The sequence below is a fragment of the Nanorana parkeri genome, unplaced genomic scaffold (assembly GCF_000935625.1).
Source record: "Nanorana parkeri isolate BGI_ZX_2015 unplaced genomic scaffold, ASM93562v1 scaffold1627, whole genome shotgun sequence".
NCBI classification, from domain to species: Eukaryota; Metazoa; Chordata; class Amphibia; order Anura; family Dicroglossidae; genus Nanorana; species Nanorana parkeri.
In genome coordinates, this window is record NW_017307895.1 from 275,962 (window position 1) to 297,034 (window position 21,073).

General features: G+C 42.5%; 1 protein-coding gene across 5 annotated transcripts in view; it reads left to right on the top strand.

The window, feature by feature from the left end:
• The window catches only part of GIT1 (GIT ArfGAP 1), a 144,139-nt gene that overhangs the window by 78,717 nt on the left and 44,349 nt on the right, over positions 1–21,073 (top strand). For 3 of the 5 annotated variants that reach the window (XM_018570906.1, XM_018570910.1, XM_018570908.1), the window contains exons 5-8: positions 11,079–11,165; positions 12,871–13,001; positions 14,515–14,609; positions 16,953–16,995. In XM_018570906.1, coding sequence (XP_018426408.1) covers positions 11,079–11,165; positions 12,871–13,001; positions 14,515–14,609; positions 16,953–16,995 — 356 coding nt within the window. Of the gene's footprint in view, positions 1–11,078; positions 11,166–12,870; positions 13,002–14,514; positions 14,610–16,952; positions 16,996–18,092; positions 18,136–21,073 lie in introns of all 5 variants that reach the window. The other 2 variants (XM_018570907.1, XM_018570909.1) reach the window with 1 other exon arrangement.

A 21,073-nucleotide genomic window follows, 5' to 3' on the forward strand; every position in this document is an offset into this window, starting at 1 on the left:
TATATATATATATATTAAATTTGTTTTTTAAAGGAGAACGTTGGGGTAACCTTTTTATCCCATAGTCCTCTTAAGGGTCACGGGAGGACATATACTAACGTCCTCCTGTGACCCAAAGCTCAGTATATAGTGAGCTATATATCGAGAGCGCCGCAGCCGGGACGGATCCCGACAATACTGTCGAGATCCTGCCAGCTGGCTGATTGACAGCGGGCTCTGCCAGCCCCCTTCCCCATACGTTCCTCCAGTCAGTACTGGAGGATCAGAGAGGGGAGGGGGGGGAATCCCTGCGGGGAGCGGTGACTGATAGTCACTGCTCTCTGCAGGGAGATGATCGGAAAGTGAGCGAGCGACGGTATGTGTTCACTCACTTCCCGATCAATGGAGCCAACGTGTGACAGTTTAATTGTCACATGGCAGCTCTAATTATGAGGGTGAGTGAAAATAACTCACCTCATAGTTCTCCTTTTAAGTGTTTGTATTAATTTATTTTTTACAAAACTGTGTGACACCCTTTTTGTGGTATGGCCACTCATAGCTAGTGGTCTGCCCCCTTCCTACCAACCCCCAAAATCCACCCCCCCCCCCTCCCCTGTGAACTGAACCTAAATTATGTAATTAGTCTGCTGCAGGCAAAAGGAAGCATTTTCTTAGTCTTCACTTCCTGTTATCACTTTGACTGTACAGGGACATTTTTTAGCAGGGTCTCTCTGAGAATTGTTATAAGGCTTCCTAAAAGAAGGTTAGGAAATTCTGCTTTAAAGGGTATGGGTACTCTCAATTTTGCTTTTCCCTACTGCAAATCACTAATATCTGGGAAATAAATATAAACATTTGCTACAATACTGCCGCCTTCAGGAGGTTTGGACACTGGCAAACAACAAACATTAAAGGAGAACTATGAGATGAGTGATTTCCACTCACCTCATAGTTCTAGCCGACCTGTGACAATGAGACTGTCACAGGTCGGTTTAGTAGATCGGGAGGTGAGCGAACACATACCAGGATTCCCCTCTCCCCGTTCCGATCTGCCAGCGCTGACTGGCGGAACGGATGGTGGAGGGGCGGGTACAGCTGGCTCTGCCGCTTGATAGGCAGAGCCAGCTGTCACTCACGCAGCTAGGCGGATCCCGTCATCTACGTCGGGATCCGCTGCGGCGTCTCAGTATACCGCGAGCTGTAGCTCGCGGTATACTGAGCTTAGGGTAACGGGAGGACGCTAGTTGGTGTCCTCCCGTTACCCCAAGGAGAACTATGGTGTGAAAACACTGACCCCATAGTTCTCCTTTAAGCCACTCCCTGTATAACCGTGTCTTCAAACCGCCTTGTTAGTGTCCTCGGAGGGTGAACACTTTATCCTATTTATTCTAAGCCCCGCTATGGAAAACTTGAAACATATGTTTTGTGTTTTTTTTTTTTTTTATTCTTTTGTTGTTCAAGCAAGATTTTTGTTTCACTGTGGATGTTTTTTCTTCAGTAACCTGAATAAAGGCAAGTCACTTCACAGCAGCTATTTGGAGGCTGTACCTGGACCCAGCTGGAGCAAGGATTGTGCGGCCTGTCTGGAATGTGACTTTCAGACACTGGGCTCTGCTTTTGGCACTTTCCAGAACTTTATGAACTGTGTTGGTAAGCCGCAGGATTTTCTCCAGTTCCAGGGTCGTGGCACTAGCCTTCAATGAATAAATTTGTGGTCTAGATCTTGTTGTCCAAGCTAAGGGTGAAGCTTGTCCTGCAATTACAAAGATACATTAATCTTAATGGGAGATGTTGAAAAGCAAAGGTTTGCCAAACGGGAACACTTCTGACTTAATTCTCTAAGCTAACACCCCAGGAAAAGGAGCCTTATTTTCAAAAACAGTGACGGATATTTAAAAAATAATTGTCAAATGGCTAAAAATTTTGAACTAAAGCTGCATAAACTGAGCCTAGAGCAGGGGTGGGCATCTCTTGCCCTCCAGCTGTTGACAGTAACAGGCATGACTCCTAAAAGCATGCTGGGATTTATAGTTGAAGCACAGCTGGAAGGCTGGAGTTGCCCAGCCCTAGTCTAGAATACTTCAGCTTGTAGAGTGAGTTATAAGAATTAAAGTGCACTTGTGTTCAGACTATTGATGCTACAATATTGGCAGATTGTTAGAGACATTGGGGGGAATTGATCAAAACTGGAGCACACAGAATCTGGAGCAGTTGCCCATGACAACCAATTTAGTTTCTCTCTTCAGTTTAGCTTTGAAAATGGAAGAGACAACTGATTGGTTGCCATGTACAACTGCTCTAGATTTTCTCTGCTCCAGTTTTGATAAATCCCCCCCATTGTCATCTGGTGACACTTTTCAGGCTGCTCCAATAGATAAAATGTTTGAAATGAACACTTACCAATGATGTTATTTTTATCACAGTTCATTTTGCCCTTTTTAAAAGGCTCTCCTCAGGGTTCAGGGGGCAAAAAGATGTTGATGACTGCTTCTCCATTCACAAAGGAGAAGGCAAATGATGGTTGCAGCTCCCATAAATTGGTAGGGCCAGTAATGGTAAGCACTCCATATACTGGCACCACCGCGGTGTATTCCTGCAGTCCCTAAAGGAAGAGAAATGACATTTAACAAGGGTTTCCTAAAGAAAATGAGCTCCTCCAATACAGTGAGTTCTAAATTTTCTCACCAAGAACAATCACCATTATTATTCAGCTAAAGTAAGAGTGAGAAAAGACTGACAGACGTATGATACCTACCCTATCCGGCTGAGGGATCGGATCCCGGCAGTTGGGACAGGCTCTGGTTACCTCCATCCACCTTGTGATGCAGGCAGAGTGAAAGAGGTGGGAGCAGGCTAGTCTGGTAATATCTACTCCCTCTTCTATGTTCTCTAAACAAATAGAGCAGTCAGGAAGCTCTTCCCTCTGGTTACCCCCTGGATGTTCCCGGATATTCTCCGGTTCAGGTTGGGATGGTCCATCCCCCTGCTGGTTCCCCACTGGTGGTCCCTGGATACTCTCCAGGCGGTTTTCAGAAACGCGGTTACGTCTGACCGGAGATCGACTTCTCTCTCTCCGGCCGGAGCCCCGGTTCTGATGTCTCCATCTGCCAGATCTTATGGGTGGCTGCTGGTCAGGTGCATTGGCCAGCCGCAAAACCCTAGACCTGGTTCTCCCGGCAATGGGGAAATCTCGCCCTGCAAAAAACAATGATGCATAATCCATGAATATTTCGGTATGAGAGTTGTTGAAAACATAAGAAAGCTCATGTTGTTTTAAATGATTGCGGTGAGCTTGCCATAGACAGACAGAATGTCCACCTGTTACAGGTGATCTTTAGCCCTTCCAATACTATGTAATACGGAGACCTTTCTACACCAGCCAATCAATCTGGATCCAATCACGCAGGTCTTTCAACTACATAGTTATTAGTAGATGTAAAGGAGATTGATTGTAGTGTGTGTGGTGAGCTTGGCTTACCTGATGATGGTGATGGGTCTTCCTCGTCACTGGCATGGTTGTCACGGCGTGAACGACCACGATATCGTGACATCCTGGTAGAATTGGATGTCTAGAAATGTGAATCACTGGCGTGGTTGTCACGGCATGAACGACCACGATATCCTGACATCCTGGTAGAATTGGATGTCTAGAAATGCAATAAAAACCCGCAAAAAACAACTGCAACCGCTACATCGCAGAGCACCCCGCTTTGGAGATGCTACACAAAGTCACTCCTCCTCAGCAAGTGCTGATCACCACAACTATAGTGCAATATATGGTCCCGACACACGATGACATCACAACGCACCGTCGCCCAATCGCAGCACAGCACTGGGAGCTGCATTAAAAAAAAACACTTCTTTTCAGTTGAGTGCAATGAAATTTGAAAATAACTGTCACATGGCTACAAATAGGTGAATGTAGATCTCATAGCCAGACTATAAGGAGAGGGTGTTACATGGCTACAAATAGGTGAATGTAGATCTCAGGCCCAGACTATAAGGAGAGGGTGTTACATGGTTACAAATAGGTGAATGTAGATATCATGGCCAGACTATAAGGAGAGGGTGTCACATGGCTACAAATAGGTGAATGTAGATCTCATGGCCAGATTATAAGGAGAGGGTGTTACATGGCTACAAATAGGTGCATGTAGATATCATGGCCAGACTATAAGGAGAGGGTGTTACATGGCTACAAATAGGTGAATGTAGATCTCATGCCCAGACTATAAGGAGAGGGTTTTACATGGTTACAAATAGGTGAATGTAGATATCATAGCCAGACTATAAGGAGAGGGTGTCGCATGGCTACAAATAGGTGAATGTAGATCTCAGGCCCAGACTATAAGGAGAGGGTGTTACATGGCTACAAATAGTTGAATGTAGATCTCAGGCCCAGACTATAAGGAGAGGGTGTTACATGGCTACAAATAGGTGAATGTAGATATCATGCCCAGACTATAAGAGGAGGGTGTTACATGGCTACAAATAGGTGAATGTAGATCTCAGGGCCAGACTATAAGGAGAGGGTGTTACATGGCTACAAATAGGTGAATGTAGATCTCAGGCCCAGACTATAAGGAGAGGGTGTTACATGGCTACAAATAGGTGAATGTAGATATCATGCCCAGACTATAAGAGGAGGGTGTTACATGGCTACAAATAGGTGAATGTAGATCTCAGGCCCAGACTATAAGAGGAGGGTGCTACATGGCTACAAATAGGTGAATGTAGATCTCAGGCCCAGACTATAAGGAGAGGGTGTTACATGGCTACAAATAGGTGAATGTAGATCTCATGGCCAGACTATATAGAGAGGGTGTTGCAAGGCTACAAATAGGTGAATGTAGATATCATGCCCAGACTATAAGAGGAGGGTGTTGCAAGGCTACAAATAGGTGAATGTAGATATCATGCCCAGACTATAAGAGGAGGGTGTTACATGGCTACAAATAGGTGAATGTAGATCTCATGCCCAGACTATAAGAGGAGGGTGTTACAGCCGTATACATTCAGCCCAAAGAATCCAATCTTGTATTGTGACTTCTAAGAGGTCTAACTTTCCTGGCTGATTGTCCTCCCAGCACCCTCAGCACTTGCCTTTTGCCCTTTCTATTGGCACAAACAGGTCAATGCATCTGAATGTGTCATCTTGTGTATTTCCCCCCACCAGGGAGCCGCAGATGGTGCATTGGGCTTCCCATAATGTTAATGGCTGTACTCGGGTATATGCTGGTACTTGTGTAAAACCCCCATCCAGGGATTTATATCTGAACAGATATGCAGCTATACAGAAATATGGGCATATACCCACATACAGCTCCGTACAGCCATTGACATCTATGGAAGGCTGCCTGGTGGGGGAAATACACCGCTATATACATGATTCAGACTCGGATGCCCATGTGCATGAAGTCTCATTTGTGTAAGCACATTTGTTTTAAACACAGTGCTGCTTGTTTAGGGATTTTGTTTACAGTAGAGCTGCTTCTCTTCCCACACACGTCTATGGGAATGCGAAAGCAGTTTGAAGAAGTTCAGATGCAGGTCAGATGGAGGTCAATGGCAAGTCAAATGTTCCTGTCAGTATAATAATGATCTCAGAAGTGTCTCCACATGATGTCATAACCAGGCTCATCAACACAGCCCAAATCCGGTCCACACAGGTCCTTATCCCCCATTCACACTTCAGCATTGGTGGAGGAGCCGGGAGTTATGCACCATTTTCAGGTGTTTTTAGATGCTCCCATAAAGGCCTATTGGGACCAAAAATGCGCAATTATGTCCCAAAGATCCTCTAGTAATTTTTGTAACTCGGATTTTAACAGACGCAATGGAATAACATGGAATTCCAAGTTTTGAGCGTTTAATGAATTTCAAACTAAATCACTTACTATGGATGCTGCTGCTTGATGTTTAACAGTTTTAGTTTCCTGCAGAATCAGCTGGTCGTCTGATCACTGGCCCTGATATCTTGTTTTAGTGTGGCTCCTTTCACCTTGCAGGCTCCTATGGAGCCTCCCTTGTGTGTGCTAGTAAGCTGTATATGTCTCCACAAACACAGGCACAGCAAGTCATCCTCCTGCTCTGCTTTTTTTCCTTCTCCTTTTTCCAAGCTAGTAGGTGGACGGCTGCTGGAGACCGCTCTGTCCCTTGTGATCTTGTACTGGACAGGAAATTTAGGGAAGCCGAGCTGAGAGAATTGAAACTGTTTGGAAACATGATGACTAAAAGTGCTTGGTTAAAAATATAAATACTTTGCTGGGCAATGTATATTTGTTTCGATCTGGCTTCATTATTTTAAAAATGTTTGAGAGTTTAATACTCCTTTAACCCCTTCATGACTGAGCTTGTTTTTGGTTTCTGTTCGTAAATGACTGACACACTTTTGACATATTTTTGCTGTGTGATTCTTCCACGTCAGTAATATACTTTCTTACAAAGTGCACCCACACATATTATATATTGTTTTTTAGAGGACAGATAGGGCTATAACATTTATTTGTCCCTTATTTTTTATTTTTTACACTTTTCACTAATTTTTTTTTTTTTACACTTTTCTTTTTACACTTTTCACTTTTTTTTAAACCTAAAAATGTTATTTTATTTATTATATCAAGCAGTCATTGTGAATTAATCTCACTATTACTGCTTGATAAATTTAATACATTTTTGGTTATTATCAGGCTGCTTCAAACTTCAGAACAGTTAGTGACACTGATCCTGCAGCAGTTCAGGATTCAGCCGTCACTAAAGGTTTTCTGATTGTTGCAACAACGATCAGCAAACGGAAACATTCTTCTTTCAGGAATAGATACATTGTGTGTCTATTTCTGAAAGTCAAAGATTTAAAAAAAAGCCAGTATAGCTTGAGAGAGATATCTCTCTCGATCTATACGAGCTGTCAGAATGCCGTGTGTCCGCTCTGCTGTGACTCTCAGACACCCGATATTAAGGTATCGGGTGTCTGAAAAAGGTTAACCCTTTCATTAATGGATGCCTAGATAGACATCCATTACTGAATGGTAACCGCTGATTACCAGCCTTCTAGTGCAGCAAATAACTCATCACGTGCATTGTACGTGACGAGTCATTTGGTCCCTTTGTGGCGGGACGTACAGTGTACGTCTCCCGTCACGAAGGGGTTAAAGGTTAAGTTCACATTTTGTGGCCATGTTTTATTTTACATCCATTTTTCGGGTGTAACCTGGAAGATGGTCAGAATGCAGACCCTCCTCTTCCCTCCCATATATCTAGATCCTGGGTTTTTTATTCCCGCAGGCTGCCCCAGTGGTTTGAAATTGGCGCGGCTCTGTGTGGCTCCTCCCCCCCCCAGCTGTGTCACCCATTCATAGATCCTTTGATTGGATCTGTGAATGGAGATATTACATGTCCCATCAGCCACTGCGGCAGAAGGTCACTGCACTTGTAGTCCATTGACACTTCTTCCCATCCCTGTTATTGGATGTCCGTAGCACATTACGGACATGGACGGGAGGAACAGCCTGCAGGAGGCAGAGCATTGCACAAGCAATCCACTAAAACCGGATATCGGAGCCAGCTCCCAGGGGTCCAGCAAAATCTGCCGGAAACTAAAACTTTGAAACATCATGAAACTGAATCCATTGTAAGTGATTTCATCAGCATTTGACTTCATATCACTTTAATGTTTTATTTGTCAGTACTCCAGTTGTTCTATGGATCTATTTTTTTTGGCATTGTTTAAAAAAAGGTCTGTTACACGGAAGTTCTGTCATAGACTACTAATCCTTTGAATTAAATGTGCTTGTTTTATTGAGACGTACAGGTATGTCCATGGTCATCCGAATCAACAGGGTGTCTGAAGTCAGAGACCTGCTAATCTCTCCAAGAGCAACCCAAAATAACTGATACTAGGTTTTATTTGAAGAATATCTAAACTCAACAACAAAAATGACAAAGTTCCTAAAATAGCTGCCTTCTGCGCTCCACCTGTCTTAAAAGTGAAATCTAAATAAAGCAGCTGGTGCAAAAAAATAATGAATCATACATGAAACAACAAATATTTGTATATAGTCTCTCTCCCCCCCTCTCTTTCTCTTCCTCTCCCTCCCTTTCTCTCTCTTCCTTGGATAAGTATCTGGTATCTGCTTGTATTTCTCAGCATTGAGGACACTATTGATCCTGACCAAATCTCCAACTCCATTGGAAAAAATGCAGTCCCAGCCTTGCAGGGAACCTCCACCATGCTTCACGGTTGCCTGCAGACACTCATTATTGTACTGCTCTCCGGCCCTTCAGCGAACAAACTGCCTCCTGGTACAGCCAAATGTTTTACATTTTGGCTCATCAGCCCAGAGTACCTGCTGCCATTTTTCTGCACCCCAGTTCCTATGTTTTTGTGCAATGTTAAGTCGCTTAGCCTTGTTTCCACTTCGGAGGTATGGCTTTTTGGCCGCAAGGCCGCAGAAAAATGGCAGCAGGTGCTCTGTAAGGCCCCGTTCACATTGAGCGATTTATCGTGCGGTAATTCCCGCGATATCGCGGCAATTTACCGCGCGATATCGCTCTCCAATGCTTCTCAATGGGGCAAAGGGTCCTGCTGTCGCGGGTCGTGCGTCGCTACAGCAGGACCCTTTTTGGAGAGGATTTAGCCGCGATTCAAGCTTGCTTAATGCGCAAAAGCTTGATATCGCGCAAAATGCAAATCGCACGACAAACCGCTCAATGTGAACGGGGCCTAAAGCTGCAAAACTGTACAAATTTGAAACATTTGGCAGTAGCAGGAGGCAGTTTGTTCACCGCAGGGCTAGAGAGCGGTACAATAATGAGCGTCTGCAGCAACAGTGAAGGCATTCTAGCACTGTGGAGCAATTCATCATCAAAGTTCAAAACAGAAGCACTGAAGTTGTCTAAGTCTGCTCTCTCAACAACTTGACCCTGTAGTTTGCCCGTTTGTCCTTCTGGACCATGACAAATGGCCCAAGTACACTAGATTATTCCAAGTAAATTAACACTATATTTCTATCAACACTTAGTAGAGGTATTTCCATCGAGCAGATTTGAGATAAAAATAGAATTTGGGTATGCTTTCTACCAGGATATAGAGGGACTCTCTGGAATACTTAATTGGTCAACCGAAAACTAAAAGAACAAGTCTGTCAGACCCTATGAAATAAGACACAATACACAGATTGTAGGTAATAACATTTCTGTCTTCACTAAATATTTTTTTTCTGTGATGTTGTAAGAGTAATTTCAAATAACATATGTTACTGGGTACCTTTTTATATCTTTGTTGCGGCAGCATTGATATAAGGTCCGTGATTACAGGCTAGTATTCAGAATATCTAATAGAACCAGCAATGTTATGTAATGCTGCTTATCAAAATGTAAATTGTGATACTGAGGAGTCTTTATACTATCTTATGTCATGTACTTGAATACTGAGCTGTGTAATATACTGTACATATGTCTATGCCTTTTTTTCCACAAGGTATTATTATTGGTAGGAACATTTGTTTACAAAAAAATATGTATTAAGTTGGGTGTAGAAGTTCAATGAAAGCAAGTGAAGCTCAATATCAGACCTTTTCTGAGGTAGTGGAGTATAATAAGCAATGATGAGTGTTCAGTAGCACACAGGTAGATTTTCCAACTTGATAGAAAGTTTTGTTATGAGGCCCCAATCCTGTACTCTTCTACAAAGAGGAGTGTAGAATCTATAGGACCATGTGTGCTACTGACAAGCATCAGATGAGCTGACTACAATGATGATGGCAGTTCTCTCTATATATGACCAGATTTAAAAGGAAATCTGTCATGATAAAATATGGGAGGTGCCATTGCTGACTTGTTTTTGAAGGTGGAGGCTCCAGTACTGTCATCTTTATACTGGTTTCACTGCTCAGTCACTGACCTTAAATAAGTATGTAAATTTTTGGTATACCCAACACCTAGTATGCATATGCTTGTGCCAGGCCAGGCCAGTGACTTACCTAACGGTAACGGAAAGGTTAAAATATGACCTTCACTGAATCTGCATGTTCAAATAAATAAATAAAAATGTTAATTATGGAATCTTCCATATTTTTATCCTGACAGATCAATTTAAAGGTCCATTACAATTGTACACTAGTATTAAAACATTGATGTATAAATAAATGTTCAGTAATTTGTTGTTTATTATTATTAATTATATTATTATTATTATTATTATACAGGATTTTGTATAGTGCCAAGTTGAAAAAAAATAGAATCAGTGTAAATATTGAAAGAGCAATGTAATACAAATATGAATTGTTAGGGAGCGTACCTGGCTCCTGGAATTTGTCCAGCACTGGTTTAAAGGAGAACTATGGGGTCATGGCTTTTCCCCATAGTTCTCCTTAGGGTAACGGGAGGACACAAACTAGCGCCCTCCCGTTACCGTAAGCTCAGTACACCACGAGCTACAGCTCGCGGCATACTGAGACGCCGGAGCGGATCCCGACATCGATGCCGAGATCCGCCCAGCTGCGTGAGTGACAGCTGGCTCTGCCTATCTAGAGGCAGAGCCAGCTGTACCCTCCCCCGTCCGTTCCGCCAGTCAGCGCTGGCGGATCGGAGGGGGGAATCCAGCCCCTCCCCTGTCACAGCAGAGAGCCGTGACAGGATCGAGAGGTGAGCGAACGCCGGTATCTGTTCGCTCACCTCCCGATCTACTGAGCCGACCTGTGACAGTTTCATTGTCACAGGTCGGCTAGAACTATGAGGTGAGTGGAAATCACTCATCTCATAGTTCTCCTTTAAGCTGTTTTGAGGGATAGCATCTAACATATTATAACATATTATAACATACTGAAAAACAAGGTTATATATAGTGAACAAAGTCTATTTGTTACATATATTGGTAATTTGACTCTTCTTCTTGTTTAAAATTGTAGTAACTTGATTACATAAGGTGTTTTTCCTTTATAGATACAGTGGTTCTTTATGAACAGTAGAGTGTTGGGTCATGAGTTCAGTGCAGGGATGATGTAATCCTGACAAGGAGGATTCCCTGTGGGAGATATCCATTCAGCTAGGCTACCCCTGATCTTGTGTCTTTTGTTGTCTGTCTTCTTTGCTGATTATAGCAACTCCACTCCAGCGTGAGGACGGGGAACCTGGAAACCTGCTTACGTCTGCTGTCTCTTGGGGCACAAGCCAATTTCTTCCACCCGGTAATCACTCCTCTCATATTACTGTGTAATCTGACTGCTGTTTTTTGACAGTTCTGAGTCCCATTTAGTTACCTGACCTCGAGTGATTATCCCTCATTCTCAGTGACCTGCTTAGTTTCACTTTGGACCATGTTTTACATACACACTATAGTTTAGCCACCCATTCATGGCCTGGTATTAATTGTGATGCCCTTTGCAACTGACCCATCTAACACTTGTGATAATTAGACAGCAAAGGTATTGAAAGGAAGCAATAACATGCACATATATGTTTATTATCCATCTCTATATGAAGGAAGTAGGATGCTCCATTTATTAATGCATATCTAAACCTTAAAGTAGTATTAAAAGCTGGGCGTTTTTTACCTTTATGCATTCTATGCATTAAGGTAAAAACCACCCAGTACCTTTTTGACTCCCCCCGTCCTCCCCCCACACTTACCTGTTAACGCCGATTGTCACCGCCACCGGTCCCCGAAGCAATCCTCCATCCCAAACCTCCTGGTTGCAGGGGAGGACACTGAGGGCAGGGGAGCCATAGGCTCCTTTTGCCATCAGTCAAACTGTAGGGTGGAGAGGAGGGGGGGTGGCCTGTAGTAGGGCTGTGTGTGTCTATGGACGCACACAGCTACTGTGGGCTCGGCTGGGAACGCACACGCACAGGTGCTTCCACAGCAGCCGCTTATCTGCTAGCGGCACCCGTGCAGAGGGCAGGGGAACAGAGGATGCAGGGACCGACTAGAAAACGAGGAATTGAGAAATTATTTAAAAATATGAAGACGGCTTCCTACTGATAAATAAAAAACCTAAAGCTTTAATATCACTTTAAAAATAAAAATGTAATATATTGCAGCTTTTTAGTCCTTGTGGGGGTGGTTGCAGCTTTTAAGTCCTTAGGGGAGGTAGGTTTAGAGGGTCAAGTGAAGACCTTCTGAAACTGCCCCCTGTGTCCCCCAGGTATAGATGGTTTATTTTTTCCAGGAAGATCCTATAAATAATACATTGACTTCCTTAGACTGAGTTTTGTACCTATAACAAGCTGTTATATTTACAAATTGTTGTAGATGCAAGAACATTTTTAACGTAGAAATGTCTTCTCAGAATATGGGGACAAGCTGTTGGCAAGCTGACAAGCTGTTGGCAATTATTTCTGCCATGGTTTGAGCCTTATATATTTGATAAAAAATGTAAACATGAGCAGTTTTGTGAAAGAGTGAATATGATTTGAATTTGCAGCCGAATAGACTGGTAAAGGCAAGTGCCATGTTGTCGTTTTTTAGTCCAACCACACTTAACTACTGAAGACTTCTTTGCACATCCTCACAAAGCTGGCTATTGACATTTGCAGGTCAGATGTATGTGCGTGATCTGTCTGTAGGCACAGCTTGCTCAGGTCCTATAATTGTTTTTGTTTGGACATTGGATGATGGAGGCTAGAGGAATACACAGACAGTCCTGGTACTGTTAAATGGTAAAAGGGGGTTAGTGTAGCAAATGTACAAGGTTTTTTTTTACATGCCTGTTATAAATCATTCAAAAAGGGTCACACAGCATTGTCTTGAGGATGTCCTGTATTCGATCAACACAAATTATTTGGGACACAGTCAGCTAATGCAGCTTCTCAACCTTTTTTTAGCCACAGCACCCTTTTAAGTTTTGCAAAATCTAACATTTCCATAATCAGTAACACGCTTTGTATTTGTAGGAAAAAGGGACCACGCCTCTGCATGTTGCAGCTAAAGCTGGGCAGATCCTACAGGCTGAGCTTCTGGTGGTATATGGAGCTGATCCTGGGGCCCCTGATGTGAATGGCAGAACACCTATTGACTATGGCAGGTATGAAATGGGTCATATACAGAAAACAAAATAAGGGATGTACCTACTGGAAATGTTCTTCATTAATGGTACAGATGCTTTTAACCCCTGCCCACCGTGGGCTGTGCAAACAAACATTCCGATTGTTGAAAAGGCATGTTTTTTTTGCCTTCCATCATGGTCTCCCTCTAATACCTATACTTCTCAAGCAAACAGCTTTTTGTTTTGGATAGCATGAGGAAATCCTGTAACCTTTTGTCAGTTTTTTTTTTTTCTCCATTTATTGCTGCCTGTTGAAATAACGGGCAATGTCTCTAACAGGGACACAGACCGCAATGACCTGACAACTCGACAGAGGTTTGTACTTTCCCGTCTCCATTCAAAAACAAAGATCAACATTAAAGTGTATTTCCACTTTTGCAGCCAAATTGGGATAACACCTATTCTATAGTTGAAAAAATATTTAAACATTTTAGGCACATTTTACTTAAAAATAATTCCTAGCTTCCCCCTACGTAATAAGGAGTGGGTTGGGGAGTTGATGTTTAATACAATTAACTTTGTCTGTACTGTGCTGGCAGGTCTTATCAGTTGTAAACTAGATTTGAAGATGGTTTGTCCTAACAAAGGGTTAAAGATCTCAGGGCTTGGATTCTGCTTTGTATGTTAATGTGCAGAAACTGACTTTGTCCTCATTCGTTCTTCTGAAATTGCTTAAAATAGCCTGCAGTCCTATGTATTATCCTGCTTCACAGAAACCACTAGAAAGGTATGAAATCATTTTGTACATGCGCTATGTGAATGGGAACACATAACAAACATGTGATGGGAGGTTTTCAAACTTGACTGTAAAAGTGGAACTACACTTTAAGCTCTCGTGTAGATGAAATTCAAAGCAAAGATGAAGAGTTGGGATACACTCTTGTTTATAAGTTGACTCAGTTGGCTCATTTTTCACTCTTGTAGCATACTACCTTACTTTTTTCCTTGATTTAAAAGCAGCAGAAACACCACACTGATTGTTGTTCTTTTACATTTACCAATGTCAATTTTTTAGGTACCCTTTTATAGCTTTAAAATACCTCATGCCCTCAAATGCTTAGCCAAGTGTCCCGATACCCATACACCATTGGCCCCCATGTGGCAAAACAAGAAAAAAAAATAATAATTATTTGTCAGGTATAAAGTGCAGGTCACCAGAGGTGCACATACTTGCAAAAGCCTCTGAAACCTCACCTCCTTTGGTCAGATCCCAGGCCATTTTGATGGACAGAGCTCCAATTAGTTCTGATAATGTCGAAACTTGCCTGCCTGTTCATTCCTCTTGTTTATTGGGACAAGCCACTTTCTGAGAGTGATGGAGCTTTGCCAATCAAAAAGGTCCATGATTCGGCCTACGTTTCGGAGTTTACTTGGATCACACATGTTGAGGCTATAATTATTTATTTCTAAAAAACAGGTGGAAATGAATTCATGCTAAATACTATTATGGGTCATTGCTGTGATTTCATGCCTATACATTTCTATCATACAGGCAGGCAGGACACCATGATCTGGCTGACAGATTGGTGGAGTGTCAGTATGAGCTGACAGACAGACTAGCCTTCTACCTGTGTGGAAGAAAGCCAGGTGAGTGCATCGAACCGCTGGCTAAAAGTGATGGTGACTGCCTTTTGCATAGTTTACTGTGAAATAATGTGTTCATAATCATGTAAGGTAAAGGCTGTTTACCTGTGTTTCTTTCTTTTTTTTTAATTTTTTTTTTATTATGTAATGCTTATTTTGGAAGAAAACATATTGTTGCAGACAAGTTTGGGCTTGTGACAACAAAAGAAGCCATTCTAAGACAACATCTGCCGGTTGTAGACCACAATTCAGCTCTTCCCCACCAGGAATTAAAAACTTAGTCTGAGTTGTGGGCTGCTAACTTTCAAACGGGAACCTTCTGGGCCCATTCACACCTCTGTTATAGCATACACCAATCAGCCATAACATTATGACTACTGTGATGGTGGTGAAGTGAATAACATTGATAATCTCCTTACAATGGCACCTTCAAATGGGTGGGATATATTAGGCAGCAAGTGAACATTTTGTCCCTAAAGCTGATGTGTTGGAAGCAGAAAAAAATAAGCAAGTGTAAGGATTCGAGTGACTTTGACAAAAGCCAGATTGTGATGGCTAGATGATTAGGTCAGAGCAACTCCAAAACTGCAGTTCCTGTGGGATGTTCCAGGACTGCAGTGGTCAGGACCTACCAAAAGTGGTCCAATGAAGGAAAACCAGTGAACCGGCAACAAGGTCATGGGCGGCCAAGGCTCATTGATGCTTGTGGGGAGTCAAAACTGGCCCATGTAGTCTGATCCAATGGAAGAGCTACTGTAGCTCAAATTGCTGAAAATGTTAATGTTGGTTTTATAGAAAGGTGCCTGAACACACAGTGCATGGCAGTTTGTTGTGCATAGGACTGCAAAGCTGCAGACTGGTCAGGGTGCCCATGCTGACCCGTGTCCACTGCCAAAAGCGCCGACAATTAGCATGTGAGCATTAGAACTGGACCATGGAGCAATGGAAGAAGGTGGCCTGGTGTGATGGCCGGTTTAGTGTGTGCCACTTACCTAGGGAAGAGATGGCACCAGGATGCACTTTGGGAAGAATGCAAGCTGACGGAGACAGTGATACCTTGGGTCCTGTCATTCATGTGGATGTTCCTTTGACATCTTCCACCTAGCTAAACATTGTTGCTGACCAAGTACACTCCTTCATGGAAAGGGTTTTCCCTGATGGCAGTGGCCTCTTTCAGCAATGCGCTCTGCAAAAATGGTTCAAGAATGTTTTGAGGAACACAACGATGAGTTTAAGGTGTTAACTTGGCCTCCATATTCTACAAATCTCAATCGAATGGAGTATCGCTGGGATGTGGTGGAAAAACAAGCCCGATCCAGAGAGGCCCCACCTCGCAACTCAGTAGTTCTGGATCTTCTACTGACGGCTTGGTGCCAGATATCACAGCATACCTTCGACGGTCTAGCAGAGTCCATGCCTCAGTGGGTCAGGGCTGTTTTAGCGGCAAAAAGGGGAGTACTCAATATTAGACGGGTGCTCATAATGTCATGGCTCATCAGTGTAAATGAATCTTTAATGGACTCTCGGCATTCCTGCCCTTTGCAGCATTGTTCTTCTTCCTACATCTAGAAATCTGTTATGAGCAAACACTGAGACTCGCAGTGCTCTCCTGAAAAAGTTAATTATGGGACTCTCTTCCTTCAGTAATTGGAGACACTGATCCAGAGCAAGTATGCTGATTCAAATCGCCTACTTTTGTGATCTACCTGACTGATCTAGGCCAGGAACTCAAGATTGAAGCCTGTGGACTATAGTGCTCATTTTGGTCTAGGGGCTTGAATAAAGCTGTTTTACTTACCTCTTCCCAGCTCCCACAGCAGTCAGTGCTCATCTCTCTGCCCTCCGCTCTGGCTATGGAATGTCTCTTGGCATTTTCACGTATAAGGAATATAAAGAAATTCTGCGCTATGGAAGCTGTCTCAAAGTGATAAATATCAAATCTAAAAGATGAAAAGCTGCCGTGCTAATAATGATCAAATATAAAAGATGAAAAGCTGCCGTGCTAATAATATAAATTGTTCAATAGATCTGTATAAGTCCTTAGACTGCCGAAGCACAGGGGAGAAGAGTCTTTGGGAACCGTTCTAGCAACTCAGAAGAAGAAAGTACATCTGATCTAGGGCCTGCAATAAAGCAGACTGAGCAGTTGAACTTAACCCTTGCAGGGGCGGTACTGCAAGGGTAAGTTTTTATTCTCCTGCAGTTCTCCTTTAAGTATGGGTTTTCTCCATGGTGTGACAGTTACTGTTCATTGCAAGAAATTTGATTTTTTTTAAATGCTTTTTTTTTTTTTTAGATGACTCCCTTTTAATTAACCGCTAACTGTTCTTTGTCTCTTTATTTTAGATCATAAAAATGGACATTATATAATTCCTCAGATGGCTGACAGGTGATTTAAAGCTGTACCACTCTTCTCTTTATTACTCATTTGTTGAAGGGGTTCTTCACTTTAGGTGAAAAGTGTTTTTTTTGACAGAGACCACATCACATAGTTATTTTCCAGGCAGACGGAACCCAGGGTTATAGTCTCAGGTCAAACTGTGAAAACTGTCATAGCTTTTCAGATGCAACATTGTTCTGTAACCTGTCTTGTATTTTATTGGATGCCCACTGACTGTAGAATGCTGTAGAAAACCATAGAAAAGGGCTTCTGACAGTGCTAGTTAAAGGCGTGGCAGTGGCAAGTACCCCTCCACGTTAATCTAGGAGAAGGCCTGAACCGATGATTCACTAAAATGAAGACCCCATTTATTAATAACATTGTGTATTGACAGTCATGTTATTGATTTGTCCCCAGTAGTCTCTTTTTGTTTGCTTGTTTCAAATGTATTATGTTGATTACATGATATGATTGTTGTAAAACAAAAAAACACATTTATTTAAAAAGGAACGCCATGTAAGTAAAAAGTTAACCTTTGCAATGGGGCTACACCCACACTGCAAGAGTTAACTGCTTGTTTTTCCCTAGGGGCCAAAATACAGAAGATATGCTTTACCTGATCCCCGTTCCTATGGCAGTGACCATCACCTCTCTCCCCCTCCTCTGCAGCTGTGGTATGTTTCTTGGCGTCCTTGAGTCTAATGCAAGTCAATGGAACTACATTAGACGTGATGACATCAGCAGTGCTTAGACAGGTGGAGCCTGGAGAAAAAAATTGTTCAATAGATCTGTATAAGTCCTTAGACTGCCGAAGCACAGGGGAGAAGAGTCTTTGGGAACCGTTCTAGCAACTCAGAAGAAGAAAGTACATCTGATCTAGGGCCTGCAATAAAGCAGACTGAGCAGTTGAACTTAACCCTTGCAGGGGCGGTACTGCAAGGGTAAGTTTTTATTCTCCTGCAGTTCTCCTTTAAGTATGGGTTTTCTCCATGGTGTGACAGTTACTGTTCATTGCAAGAAATTTGATTTTTTTTAAATGCTTTTTTTTTTTTTTAGATGACTCCCTTTTAATTAACCGCTAACTGTTCTTTGTCTCTTTATTTTAGATCATAAAAATGGACATTATATAATTCCTCAGATGGCTGACAGGTGATTTAAAGCTGTACCACTCTTCTCTTTATTACTCATTTGTTGAAGGGGTTCTTCACTTTAGGTGAAAAGTGTTTTTTTTGACAGAGACCACATCACATAGTTATTTTCCAGGCAGACGGAACCCAGGGTTATAGTCTCAGGTCAAACTGTGAAAACTGTCATAGCTTTTCAGATGCAACATTGTTCTGTAACCTGTCTTGTATTTTATTGGATGCCCACTGACTGTAGAATGCTGTAGAAAACCATAGAAAAGGGCTTCTGACAGTGCTAGTTAAAGGCGTGGCAGTGGCAAGTACCCCTCCACGTTAATCTAGGAGAAGGCCTGAACCGATGATTCACTAAAATGAAGACCCCATTTATTAATAACATTGTGTATTGACAGTCATGTTATTGATTTGTCCCCAGTAGTCTCTTTTTGTTTGCTTGTTTCAAATGTATTATGTTGATTACATGATATGATTGTTGTAAAACAAAAAAACACATTTATTTAAAAAGGAACGCCATGTAAGTAAAAAGTTAACCTTTGCAATGGGGCTACACCCACACTGCAAGAGTTAACTGCTTGTTTTTCCCTAGGGGCCAAAATACAGAAGATATGCTTTACCTGATCCCCGTTCCTATGGCAGTGACCATCACCTCTCTCCCCCTCCTCTGCAGCTGTGGTATGTTTCTTGGCGTCCTTGAGTCTAATGCAAGTCAATGGAACTACATTAGACGTGATGACATCAGCAGTGCTTAGACAGGTGGAGCCTGGAGAAAAAGAGGCTGGGGGATCGGTCTAGCAGCCAGGCAGGATCAAGGATTGGGTGAGTATATATTTTTTAATTTGAGCCCCTAGAGCCAAACAAGCCGTTAACCTTTGCAGTGTGGGGTATCCTAACTGCAGGGGTTAACTTTTACATTCCTGGAGTTCCTCTTTATGTATTGGCCTTAACAGTACTGACTCCTGAGAGGCAAAATCAAATACATGTTTTTTTAAATCAACCAAAGTCTAAAAACAGAGATAATATATTGCAGGTTACGAGCCCCTAGATATGGGGTCTGCCTTAGTTTTCATTTTTAGGCTAAGAACATTTTCAGCAAGTACAGAAAATGCCAGTCAATCTTGCCAGAAATGTAGTATCCTTGTCAGTTCCTGTAATCCAAAATGGAAACACAAACATCCTCCTCTTTCTTATGTAAGTCTCATGAGCTTACCGTGTGATGGAAATGAACAAAGGCAGAGCTGTTTGAAGTCCAGCCTGTGTGGCAGCCATGGCTCTCTCCATAGATGCAGTGGAGAGAGACAGGAAGTGTTACTGGCAGGATTACAAGGTGAAAATGTAGCCACCACATCTAAGGCCTGGTCGCTGCAATATAGAACATTTACGCTGTAAGTGCATGTAAAAACAAACTGCTGTCTGATTGGCTATTACAGACACTAGCTGCATTTGTCTTTTGTCTTTTTCTCCATTTTTGTAGGCCTCAGCCCCAATTTTATTAGAGTTACCGTACGTTTTTAGGTTTGCGCTCATTCAGGAGATGTTCAGGACACATCTCTTCCCATATTCCTGCCTGTAATATTTCTGGTCTGTGCTGTGTTGGTATTGATTTCCCTCTACTTTCCAGAGGAGGGTGATGACTCTTCTTGATGTATGCTGTGGCCAGGAAGTGACAGTCATATCTGCATCCTGTTTTTGATCCACTGTTGGACTGTCAGTACACACCATGTGGGGAATTCTAGCTGGGTAAATTTAGCCAGGCTGTACACAGATATGCACTACTGCAGTGATGCATGGGACATTTAAGAAAACAATGGAAGATAAACAATATCTTAATAAAAGAACAATAGAAGTTTCTAAAACAGAATTCCACTCAGAATGGATTTTTTGGGTCCTTTTAAGGTGTTCATAACCACATCGGGGAGATCTACACAAGACATTGTTCCGCAAGCATGCTGTATTACTGAGGAGGACACTTTCCTGAAGGTGCCCATACACCTTGCCATTATCATTTGATTCCTGAACGATAATGATCGGCCAGTTGATGGGAAGTGGACGATCATTATTACTGTACTTCTGGATGAATTTTGTCTATCGGTCAAGCGGGAAAACTTTTTTTGAATCGTCCGAAAATTGATGGATTGGCGGCGTTTTCGTACGAAAGAAATCGCAACATAAACACTGCACATGTACAAACCAGAACCCGTTCTGTCGATCGGCAAAGCCGTTTTACTTGCCTGACCCTATGCTCTGGCTTGTGGATTATTCCACAGCATGGCATCCTCGTGTATAATACAAGGCTATGGGGCCTTGCATTGTACTTGATGACGTCAGTGGTCCTCTGACCTCCAGAGCATAGGGGATCAAGTAAGTAAAAGTCCTTTTGCAAGGTACCCTAGAACTAAACAAGCATTTAACCCTTGCAGTGCTGGGGCAGCCTCAATGCATTTTCTGATTGTTATAGACGCTCTCATGAAATCTGAAATGTTGCCCATAACACAAAATACTTTTCAAGCACTCGATTAAATATGTAAACATCAGCTGACTTTAACAACTAAACAGAACCTCTTTTATCATTCATGATGTATCTGTGAAATGAGGGTCAATTACCACATTGTTTATTGTCCTCATGTCCTGAAGCAGAACTTGCAGTATGCAATTAACTACCGTATTGTTCCGTTTGTCCTCTACACAAGTGTTAGCTTGATTTGCTTTAGCCCAGTGGTTCTCTACCATGGTTTGCAGTCCACGCTTCCGGTCTGCTCCCAGTTACTACTGTCACATTCACTACTGGGAGCCATTGTCCCACTGATGCCAATGATTTAACACCAATCATTTGGGGAGATATTCTTTACCGTTGACCAATAGCCCACTGACACCAATGATTCGGGAGCTTTCTTTCTGGGGTTCACTGTCACCAATGATTTGGGGAGATATTCTTCTGTGTTGACCAC